Here is an 11,243-nt window from a genome sequence, read left to right as displayed (position 1 = left end):
AATTATGTATATTTAATGTACATATATGTATATGTACATATGTACAATGTGCTTATCTGTCAGACAGTAGATAAATGATTTCGCATTTTTCCATTCTATATTGCTTATTCTTTACTATCTACTCATATTTGAGCCAATCATATTTTGCACTGATAAATGTCTCAATGTCAGAATAATTACCAACATCAGCAACTCTCTTAGTTATTATGGGCTCGTAAAAATGGTAATTCACGATAGTGCCGTTATGAGAAATCTGTTAATTTAGTGTTAGACTGAAGTAGAAATTTCTGATAAGAACTTTGGTTTAACAATGACTCACTTAATGACGGTACTTATTAGTAAACGGGAAAAAATAATTTGGGAAATAGTATTTTTTTTTTAATTTATGAAGTAAGCGAACCGCGTATAAAATTTTACCACAACAGTGTGAATTTTTTTGGCAATGGAATTTTTTGTAATAAAATCTACTATCTATAAAATTTTACACTTCCTTTGGCAACCCTTAATTTAATATACATTTATGAAGCGAATAATAAAGTAGTTAAAACTGACAATAATTAATAAAAATTTTATAATTTTAAAGTACGAACAATGTGGGAGGATAAACAACAGTTATGCTCGCAACACTACCAATATGTTAGCTACTGCTATTTAAAAATAATAATTAAAATACTAGTTCTCTTATCTGGAATTCTAAAATCCTCGATATTAGCTTAGATTTGCGATTAACACGTTCTATGACGTTAATTTTGTTTTCTGGTTTCTTGATAACAATTTATAATCGAAAACAAAAATAGCACAATGAGGAATAAAACATTTAGGCATAAATCTAGTCAGAGGGGAAGCTCTGTATTAAATGTACCAAACCTATGCAAGTAAGTATATATGCACCTTATACAAGTATTTGCATCTGTTATCAATGAATATATGAACCCAGATGGAATATTCGGTGCTTTTTTGGTGTTCCATTGGTATGTTGATAACAACTGCTTACGTAGAGAGAAACACCCAGTTATAAGAACTGCTAGTTAGCCAAGAGAATATCGAAACATATGTATGTGTGTACGTATAAATACAGGTGGCTAGCAAATAAGTATATTAAAAATTTTAAAATATCATAAAAATTGTTAAAAACTGGTATGACAACTATTTTCAACAATTTTTTTCACATAAAAAAAAATGAAATATTTTATTATAATTTTTTATTGTTACAAATATACACTATTAACAAAGAAATTCTGAAATTTTTGAAAAAAAAATATTTTAAGCTCTGCCATTGCGACGCCGTTTCCTGTGACTCCTCGGAAAAAAGATGCGCCCGCAATGGGAGGGTAACTCCATACAGGATCATCTAAATTGAAAAAAATAAGTGTTTATTTTAAACCTTAACTTAGAACTTGGACGAAGGAAATAAAACTGAAAATTGGAATTTTGGCAGACATTTTTACAAAACAATGAAAATTTCGCGACATTTTTTTTTTTTCAAATAGTTTTAATCGAAAAAAAATCGTTCATCCAAGTCTTTAAGAATTGTTTCTCGAATATCTGTATAAAATTTCATAAAGATCGTTTGAGTAGTTCTCGAGAAATCTTGCCAACCGACTTCAAAAACATAGTTTAAAGAAAAACGCATTTAAATACGGCGCACTTAGGCTAGCTAGCCTCGAGCGCACAAGTTCTCAAAACTGTATCTCCGAAACTATTACTCGAATCAACTTGAAAATTTAGGACAATACACTCGTGGTTTTGTAGCATTTAATAAGACAATAAAAAAAATCGATTTTTTTAAATCTGTAAACCCATGTAAATCCTTAATATATATGAATTTTAAATGGTTAGGTTTAGGAATTTTAGGAAAAAATCGTGAGAGACCATTTTGTAGAGCATTCAACTACCTACAAAATCCTTGAAACAAGATAATTTTTCAAGTAGTTGGAAGCGATATATGCATTTTTCTATCTGATTTATTATCAAAATAGTAAACTGTCAGACAGAGGACCTTCCCGTTACCCTTACTTGGAGAGATATTTTTTAGAGGTGTCTAAGAACCCATTTTTGAGAGTATTAAGCTAAAAAAATGGTGTTTTTTTGGGGCCAGCCTAACATACATACATACATGAATATAAATTATTGAGCCGTCAAATCTTCGCATCGAATTTCCTATTGAGTTCCTATTGGGTACGCATGCAATTATTTGTCAATGCAGAGCACATAAAAGAAGAGAAAAAAAGTTATAGCCGAGTTTAAAACTGCATATGTATACGTATATATGTATATATGTATACTATTGAGCCGCCTAATCTTCGCAACGAATTTCCTATCGGGTACACATACATACATTTGTGTGTCACTGTTTGTAGCACCTTGTTTTATCTATCACTCAATTTGTATGATACCGGCAGAATTACTTTATTAATATCGCTCAGTTGCCAACCTACTACAGTCGCTGGCAGTTGAGCACAACTTCAATAAGCCTAACTGTTTCAAGTACAAGTGTCAGTTTAAGGGCAACTCAGTGCGGTAGAAAAAAGAACGGTTGTAGTGTAAGTTTGCCTTAACGATTATATATTTTAGCTATAGTGGAAAATAAATAAATAAAAAACAATTTTTAATTGAAAAAATAATTTAAAAAACCATTTTAAATTAAAAAAAATTTAATTAATAAAAACTCAATTCATTGTCTGCGTGTTATACATAGGCATATATGTATGTATGTGTGTATATAAATGCAGCTGTAAAAAGAAAAAAGTCAATCAACGCATAAGTAATTACTTATTAAAATCTGTTTTAAATGAAATAAAAAATTATTATTCAAAAAGTTAATTAATTAAAGCAGCTAACAATATATATGAATATATATTGGGTACAACCTATATAAGCTAACATATTTTAATGTAAAAAGTGCATAAAATATGAAAATATCTTTTTCTTGAATTCAACGTTCGTATGGATGTGAGTTTAAAGCTTAATAAGTTCATCCTTCCTACGGATATGCAACAAAAATAATTACTTAATTACTTAATTATTATAATTATAATTATTGTTATCGCGTATAACAGCAGCTAAACTTAATAGTGCAACTGATAATAAACCGAAATATGAGTGTGTGTTGGCTTATCGTTGTTATATCAAAGAAACGTGCGTGTGCTTGTGGTCCCTATGACAAATTAATTAAGTGTAAATGCTTAAACTCAATTCAATTAAGTGGAAAAGTTGATATTAATAAACTATAACTCATGGTGGTATGCTAAATGTCAGCGTTAGTTGATATGATCGAAGAAAAATCTGCTTAAAGTTCGGTTAGGCATGTTAACTGCTTCCACGAACGCACAGGGCGTATGAGTAATCTGCTCATATGTACATACATATATGTGTTATCTTTGTACAGTATGTACTTGTTGCTGTTAAAAAAAGCAGCTGAACCTTGCGCCTAAAGTTCTATGCACTTAACTGTCACACTAAAGTAGCAAAAATATCGGGTAGTCGAAAAAGTCTTTTCGTATTTCTAATCAAACTTCAATATATTTTTTTATATTGTATATAAACCTAAATATGTATTGTATTATATGCATGTATATATGTATATACAGTTGATCTTCTCTAACTCGATTCACTATAATACACAGAAAAAACTTCCAGTTGAAGAGACTTTGAGTCATGGAAGCAAATTTGTATGAAATTAGACTTCTATAACCAATTCTCTTGAATTGGAATTGGAGTTATGGAGAACTTCGAGTTATAAAAGTTCAACTGCATTTATGTATGTATGTTTGTATGTATGTATACTATATATATTTCTTTATAGCTCAAACACAGCTATGTGTTACCGCCCACATGTTCACATATGTATGTCTGTGCAGCTTATCACTGCTATTATTCATTTTCATTATCATTTTTTGATATCTTCGAGCTGACGCATTTGACACAACTGTATGTTACGCTTATGTATACATGTACATATGTATATGCACATACAAAGGTGTATGCACAAAAATAAGCAAACTCATTCAATTTGTTTTTTAATAATTTTTAATAAATAATTGAAAAATTTATGATGAGTGGTTCAATGTACAAATATCTTTTACATAAAAAAACGTACATATATAATTAGTATATAAACATATGTGTATATACTTAAAATGCACAATACATAGCTTTTTTACAACTTTTTTTAGGTCAACAATATAAAGCAGTTTTTTGTAACTGTGAGTAAATATAATTTTTAACACTTTAACAGATAAAGCAATTGCTTATCTTGTTTATGTGTAGAACATGACAACAGCTTAATAGGCAAGGCATACAAATTTTATGGGATAAAAAATAACAACGTGCACTTGGCTTGCAAAATCCCATAATTGCTTACAAATCAAACGACCAACTTAATTCTAATATAGTAAAATGAGTTTTTTCGTTTGTGAAAGCCAGAGATCTCCTGATCTATATAAAATAACAACTGAAAATAAAAAAAAAAAACGCTTTAAAGCTTTTTTCATAGCGATGCCTTGGATAATATCAAATAAACGAGGCTTCAGTTCGCTTGGTCAGTTATGTACCAATTCGCATATATACAGACGAACAGACAGACAAACACGGATAAATCGACTTAGTTGATCTCGCCGTTAATTTATATTGGGTAGTCAAAAAAGTTTTTTCGTATTTTGACAATAGATGTCGTTTCAGTCGTATATCTCCAGTGCTACCAATCACATTGTGTCAACCATATAGTGATGGAAAGTTGAAATTTTAAGCTTCTTTTAACAAAAAAAAATTAAATTCGGGGAAGTTGAAAAAAAAGTTACAGCTGTTCAAATATAAGTAAAAATAATAAAGAAATTCGCTTTATTTTGAAATTTTTGTATAAAAAAACGGACAAATGCCATCAATGAAATTTTTGAAGTTTACGGAGACGTGTAGCACAGCACTGCTTTGGTTATTTCCGTTCTGGAAATTTCAAAATGTCGATTTACACTGATGAAAATTAAAATACGAAAATACTTTTTCGACTACCCAATATACATTTATTATAGGGTCTCTGACATTTTTTTCTGTGTATTACAAATTTCATAGTAAACTTAGTATACCTGAACAGGGTATACATATGTATGTATACATATATAAACTAAGATATAACAATTTTTAAATTAACTACGGATATTCCAATTATTTATATAATAATGAATATTTTAGGCACTAAAAAGGAAAGGCTCACTGCACTTCAAGTATGTTCATTATTTGCTTTAGATAACATAAGTATACATATATATTTTATCGACAAACTCTTTGCATACACGTTTATTAAATATCACGATTTCACACAGCCCTGAACGGCATGTAATTGAATTAAGTTATTCAAATTGAACTTTTATGGCAGGCAGTCAATTCATGGGACCTTGAACTTGCTACAATTTCGTGCTGCTTTTAATTGCTTTAAATTGTAGTATAATGAGTATTATGTGAATTTTGCTAAATAAAAAATATGTAAGGAAGTGCTAAGTTCGGGCATCACCAAATATTAGATAATCTCGCAACTCAAACATATATTGGGTAGTCGAAAAAATATTTTCGTATTTTGTCAATAGGTGTCGTTGCAGTCGTATATCTCTAGTGTTACCAACCATATTGTGTTATACCATCTAGTGTTAGAAAGGTGAGATTTTAAGCTTCATTTAACCAAAAAAAATTAATTCGGGGAAATTGCAAAAAAAAAAGTTACAGCCGTTCAAAAATGAGTGAAAATAATGATGAAATTCGCTATTATTTGAAATTTTTGTATAAAGAAGGGAAGAATGCTACGCAAATTTGTGAAGTTTACGGAGACGATGCTCGTATCTGTTCGTGTAGCACAACAATGGTTCGCTCGCTTCCGTTCTGGAAATTTCGAAATTTCGATTTACACTGATGGAATAATGTCTCTAGCGAAAAAATGGCAAAAAGTGGCCGATAAATATAAAAAATAAGTTGAAGTTTGCTTAGAAATACGAAAAGACTTTTTCGACTACCCAACCAATATATAATTATATTGAGGATTTTTTCAATAAAAGTAACTTGCATAAATTATATAAATTTACAATATCTACTTAAAGTGCCGTTAAGGTTTAAAAAAATGTACAAATTTGAGTATTAACTGTATAATTAACATTATATGTTATAACGGTAGATTAGAACGTTGTCATTGTGCGCCACAAGCTCTTTTTTGAGGAATTTATATGGGCTGAACGTAAAAATTTAAGCTATCAACGGATTAACTGATAAAGAGGTAGCAAGGCGTTAAAACGCATAACAGTGAAATGTTAAAAATTAAAAAAAGTTAATACTTAACAGCAGTAAATGTATAAAAACAAGACCCACTAATCGAAATCTATAGAAATTGCTAGTGCGTACTGAAATCAATAATCTAATCAGATCAGGCAATGAGTCTTGCAAATCAGTACACGAACGACAAACAGGTGTTCATTAGCGCAATAAAACGATTCATTTAAGCCAATTGTTTACGAAAAAAATGAAGATCTTACGAAAACGCTTATGGCAAATAGCTGGCGGCAGAAGCGACAATAACAACAACGAAAATGAGATAAACAACAAACAAAAGACATGTAAAGTCAATAAAAATTTACAATTAATTTTTTTTTTTTCTTTTTTCTTTTTTTTTTTCTTTTTTGTTTCAGTATCGCTAAAGCATGTCTAATATACGTCCCTTAACACCAGAGTTGGCCAAACGGGCGCAGGAGGAATTGGGCGAAGTGCCCGACCGCATCGATGCCGATATAGAACAACTGCGCGAGTGGATACTGAAGCAGCCACATCTCACAGCACGCACAGACGATCAGTTTCTGGTAGCATTCCTGCGCGGCTGCAAATATAGCATAGAGAAGGCGAAGCAAAAACTGGACAACTACTATGCAATGCGTAATGTAGTGACAGAATTGTATAAAGATCGCTTTGTTAACGACGCGGCTATTGACATTCTACATTCTGGGTGAGTAGATAAAAAGTTTTTTCAAAGGGAAGCTAAGATATTCATCCAAAGGGCTCTAAAATAACAGAAGTCAGAAAGTCTTCAGAAGTCAGTGCGACTTAGTATTTCTCAGAACTACAGGGCTTGTCCGCAAAGTAGTAGGACTGATTTTTCTTCCGTCGCGACTGTACTTCGGAGCGTGCGCGCACTGACTGGATTCGGTAGAGAACGTTCCTAGCTAACCAACGAGCGGCTGGTCAGTTGTCTCCGAGCACCTGGAGAGTCAGAACAAAGATTTTCGTGCGACGTGTTTCTGTGAGTGGTGTAAGCCGAAAATGCAGTTTCGTTAGAGCAGAGGTACACGATTAAATTCTGTGGAAAACTCGGTAAATTTGCGACAGAGACGGTTGATATGATTAAGCAGGCTTACTTAGATGTTGCTTTAGCAAGATACACACCACATCTAGTGGCACCAGGCCTCTTTGGAGGCCCGGGAAGAGGTCGCTGATGAAGGCCAGAAGAATGAGCAAATCCAAAGGGAAAACGATGCTCATTGTCTTTTTTGACATCAAATGCATCGTCCACTATGAATTTGTTCCTCCTGGACAAATCGTCAATGCTAGGTTTTACGTGGAAGTCCTCAAGAGACTCAAACGAAGGGTCAATCGGGTCCGACAAGACATCGCAATCGATTGTAAGTTGCACCACGACAACGTCCCGGGTCACACCGCCTTTCTTGTGAACAGCTACCTAACCAAAGCCGGCATCTCAACGCTTCCGCAGCCGCCCTACAGCCCAGATGTGGCCGCGGACTTGCCTGAAGACACTCAGAGAGCAGCATGCACCTCGGCTCTCAAGGTTGTTCCGGAGAATGCCTTCCGTGACGCCTTCAATGCTTGGAAATCGTGCTGGCAAGGCTGCATCGACTCAGAAGGAGTATATTTTGAAAGTTTTTAAAGAATTGTAACGATTGGTTCAATACATACATGTTTTTTAAATCGACTCAGTCCTATTACTTTCCGAACGTATTTGGTGGAATTTCTCTTATTATCGATCAAATATAATAGAAATTATTTATAAATTGTTTCACTAAATAAAACATTCTATGTCTTTACAGCGTTTTTCTACCCCTACCAAAACCCATAGCACCCGATGGCCCACGTATTCATATCTCGCGTTATGGCCTTTTCGATAGTAGTAAATATTCTTTGGCTAATGTAGTGAAGGTGCGCTCAATGCTGGGCGATATACAATTTCGCGAAGATGATAATGCAATCGTTATGGGCTTTTTGGAGGTGTTAGACTTTAAAGGTGTCGGCCCGGGACATATTTTCCACTTCAATGCTGCATTGGTGAAAAAACTTGCCGTTCTTGGCGACAAAGCATGGCCTTATCGTCCCAAAGGTTTCCATTTTGTCAACGTCAATTCGAGTTGCGAGAAATTTTTGAACATCGCAAGGAGTTTGATGAGTGATAAGATTAAGAAGCGTGTAAGTGTAAACTTGTTGCAAGTCATCTCTACACACATATTGTACATATGTATATATTTTTCTCTTAAATAATTGTTATTATTTATCTGCATTAACAGTTCCACGTGCATTCAAATTTCGAATCCCTCTACAAGCATATACCCAAAGAGTGTCTACCGGCCGAATATGGCGGCAGCAATGGAACACTGGATGATGGCATCAAAGAGTGGGAAAAGAAATTACTTAGCTATAAGGAATATTTTGAAGAGGAGGTCAAATATGGCACGAATGAAAAATTAAGACGTGGCCGTCCAATTGACATCGAATCGCTTGGCGGTATTGAAGGCTCATTTAGAAAATTAGATATTGACTAGTGTTTTTCTGTTATCTTATAATTAAATAAAATGAGATTTTTACTTGTCATTATTGTATGTATATATAGCACATGTTATATGTACAATTAAGATAATTCCAACAGTTTGTGAAATTCGCAATATTTGCCGAAGAATACATACTTACATATAAGGAATGTACAAAACAAAAAATAGTAAAATATTTAAATATAAATTTTTAAAACAATTGAGAATTACTATAACAACATTGCGCTTTAGAAGCATTAGCTTTCTTAACAACCACGAAAGTCGGGTCTATGTAACACGAACGGACATCAACATTTTTCGGCCACTAAAAATGCAAAACAATAACAGCAACAACTCTTTTTCTTCTTCTTTACTGGCGTTCGACATTGCTTACGCGATTATAGCCAACTTAACAACAGCACGTCAGTCGTTTCTTCTTTTCGCAACGTGGTGCCAATTGGAGATTCAGGTCCTTCTCCACCTGTCTTTCCAACGGAGTGGAGGTCTTCCTCTTCCTCTGCTTCCCCCGGCGGGTACTGCGTCTAATACTTTCAAAGCTGGAGTATTTTCGTCCATACGTACGACATGACCTGGCCAGCGCAGCCGCTGTCTCTTAATTCGCTGAACTATGCCAATGTCGTCGTGCATCTCATACAGCTCATCGTTCCATCGAATGCGATATTCGCAATGGCCAACGCGCAAAGGACCATAAATCTTTCACAGAACCTTTCTCTCGAAAACCCGTAACGTCGACTAATCAGATGCCTCTGCACCATATAGCAGGACGGGAATAATAAGTGACTTATAGAGTTTGGTTTTTGTTCGTCGAGAGAGGACTTTACTTCTCAATTGCCTACTCAGTCCGAAGTAGCACCTGTTGACGAAATTATCTACGACTTCGAAGTTATGACTGTCAACAGTGGCATAAGAGCCTAGTCGCAAGTGCGAAGACTGTTTGTTTCATGATAAGAGATATTTCGTCTTGCTTTCGTTCACTGCTAGGTGCTTTGCTTCCTTATCCAGTCTGGAGAAAGCAAAACTAACGGCACGGGTGTTGAAGGCAAAGATATTAGTATCATCGGCATAAATTTTATTCAATTAGACTACAAGGCACTACGAGGCATTTGATAATGATTAAAATAAAATGTCACCGTATATTGATGAACAAGGTTGGGAACAAGAAAAGCTACCTTTTCTTTTATACAAAAAAAAAAATTAAATGATAAATATTCAATACCTAACATCACGATTTTTAATTAGAAGGTTTCATGCCAGACTTTTTATATATAAATTCATGTGCGGCATCATAATGTGGACTTGCTTGCTCTCGAACACGTTGCATCCACTCGGTGATTTTCGGAAACTTCTTACCAACATCATAGTGTGCTAATTCTACAAGAATAAAAGCATATACCATTCATTTTTTAATATATTTATATTAAATGCTTTACTCACTCGTTTGCTCCACTTCACAAGCACCAAATAAATCTGCCACAGTTAGTTCATTGTCCACCACAAACTGTGTGTCCTTCAACCAAATTTCCTCTAAAATTTTTAATTGTGACTCCATGTTTCTACTTAAGGTAGCCGCTTTTTCAGCGGTAGGTTTCGGTTTTATCCCGTTAATGGGAAGTAGCCACATATCAAGAAAATATGTTGTACAGCCCAAACGCACACCCAAATGCTGCCATTCGAGAAATTCATCAACGCGCGCACGCTGTTCTAATGCTTTGGGATAGAGCAGCTCACTGAATTGACCCTTATCGGCGAGGTATCTAAAACAATAATTATAACTTTTTATTCCCAATGGAGCTAACAGCTTACCTAACCATCGCTACACTCTCGCCAAGATGAAAGTCTCCATCTACGAGCGCCGGCACTTTTTGGAAGCGATTTATTTGTTTGTACTCCGGTTTCAGTTGTTCAGCTGGGTTCATTAAAAAAATAGTTGTATTATGTTTACATTTCTTGCAATATTACACCATATATACTTACACTTCCTCAATGAAACAGGACAGTCTTCAAATGGTATCTTACCCAATCGCAATGCAATCCACAAGGCGCGTGAGGGTTGCGACATTAAATCATAGTAATATTTGAACTTCGCCATTGTAGTATTTTTTTTAAATAATTTATTTTCCTAGATGTCAGTTTTCGCACCTCCAGATAGTAGAGTCTAAAGTTCGCAGGTTTCAAAGCTTTTTAATGCAGCCTCTTTCCATGCAATCCACCAACTCCGTTTTGTTGTTTTGTTTTATCATGTTTGCTTTGCGATAACAATTTGTTATTTATTTTGCGCTTGTGTTACGAATTAGTGCATAACTAAATCAAGTGATAATTGCGTGTAGAAAGCTTTTGCTAAATAAAAGCTTAGTGGATGGGAATAGTTTCGTTACGAAACGTGCTGCCTGATCGATAGAATAGGTTTTAAAATCTCTTTAATTTTGAAAAAAAAAGTTC

The 11,243-nt window shown here is 34.0% G+C and overlaps 2 protein-coding genes across 2 annotated transcripts; one reads left to right on the top strand and one right to left on the bottom strand.

Annotated features, from left to right (window-relative positions):
- Nucleotides 1-2,425: 2,425 nt before the first annotated feature.
- Nucleotides 2,426-9,010, top strand: LOC126754870 (retinol-binding protein pinta). The gene is made up of 4 exons (XM_050467069.1): nucleotides 2,426-2,543; nucleotides 6,666-6,976; nucleotides 8,073-8,445; nucleotides 8,544-9,010. The coding sequence occupies exons 2-4, from the start codon at nucleotides 6,678-6,680 to the stop codon at nucleotides 8,796-8,798; spliced, it is 927 nt and encodes a 308-aa protein (XP_050323026.1). The 5' UTR covers nucleotides 2,426-2,543; nucleotides 6,666-6,677; the 3' UTR covers nucleotides 8,799-9,010.
- Nucleotides 9,011-9,837: 827 nt separating this feature from the next.
- LOC126754898 (glutathione S-transferase theta-3-like) lies at nucleotides 9,838-11,030 on the bottom strand. Its single transcript, XM_050467102.1, has 4 exons — nucleotides 10,779-11,030; nucleotides 10,608-10,710; nucleotides 10,239-10,558; nucleotides 9,838-10,175 (listed from the first exon to the last, which is right to left on the bottom strand). The coding sequence occupies exons 1-4, from the start codon at nucleotides 10,891-10,893 to the stop codon at nucleotides 10,036-10,038; spliced, it is 678 nt and encodes a 225-aa protein (XP_050323059.1). The 5' UTR covers nucleotides 10,894-11,030; the 3' UTR covers nucleotides 9,838-10,035.
- Nucleotides 11,031-11,243: the final 213 nt, after the last annotated feature.

The sequence above is a fragment of the Bactrocera neohumeralis genome, chromosome 4, assembly GCF_024586455.1.
Source record: "Bactrocera neohumeralis isolate Rockhampton chromosome 4, APGP_CSIRO_Bneo_wtdbg2-racon-allhic-juicebox.fasta_v2, whole genome shotgun sequence".
Taxonomy (NCBI): Eukaryota; Metazoa; Arthropoda; class Insecta; order Diptera; family Tephritidae; genus Bactrocera; species Bactrocera neohumeralis.
This window is presented reverse-complemented; position numbering and strand designations above follow the sequence as displayed.

Bases quoted from the DNA above. Each gene is read 5' to 3' on its own strand.
- LOC126754870 (XM_050467069.1), top strand. From the start codon at position 6,678: ATGTCTAATATACGTCCCTTAACACCAGAGTTGGCCAAACGGGCGCAG. The intron at 6,977-8,072 runs GTGAGTAGATAA...ATGTCTTTACAG, and splicing joins ATTGACATTCTACATTCTGG to CGTTTTTCTACCCCTACCAA. The intron at 8,446-8,543 runs GTAAGTGTAAAC...CTGCATTAACAG, and splicing joins GTGATAAGATTAAGAAGCGT to TTCCACGTGCATTCAAATTT.
- LOC126754898 (XM_050467102.1), bottom strand. From the start codon at position 10,893: ATGGCGAAGTTCAAATATTACTATGATTTAATGTCGCAACCCTCACGC. The intron at 10,559-10,607 runs GTAAGCTGTTAG...TTATTGTTTTAG, and splicing joins GAGAGTGTAGCGATGGTTAG to ATACCTCGCCGATAAGGGTC. The intron at 10,176-10,238 runs GTGAGTAAAGCA...TTATTCTTGTAG, and splicing joins TTGTGAAGTGGAGCAAACGA to AATTAGCACACTATGATGTT.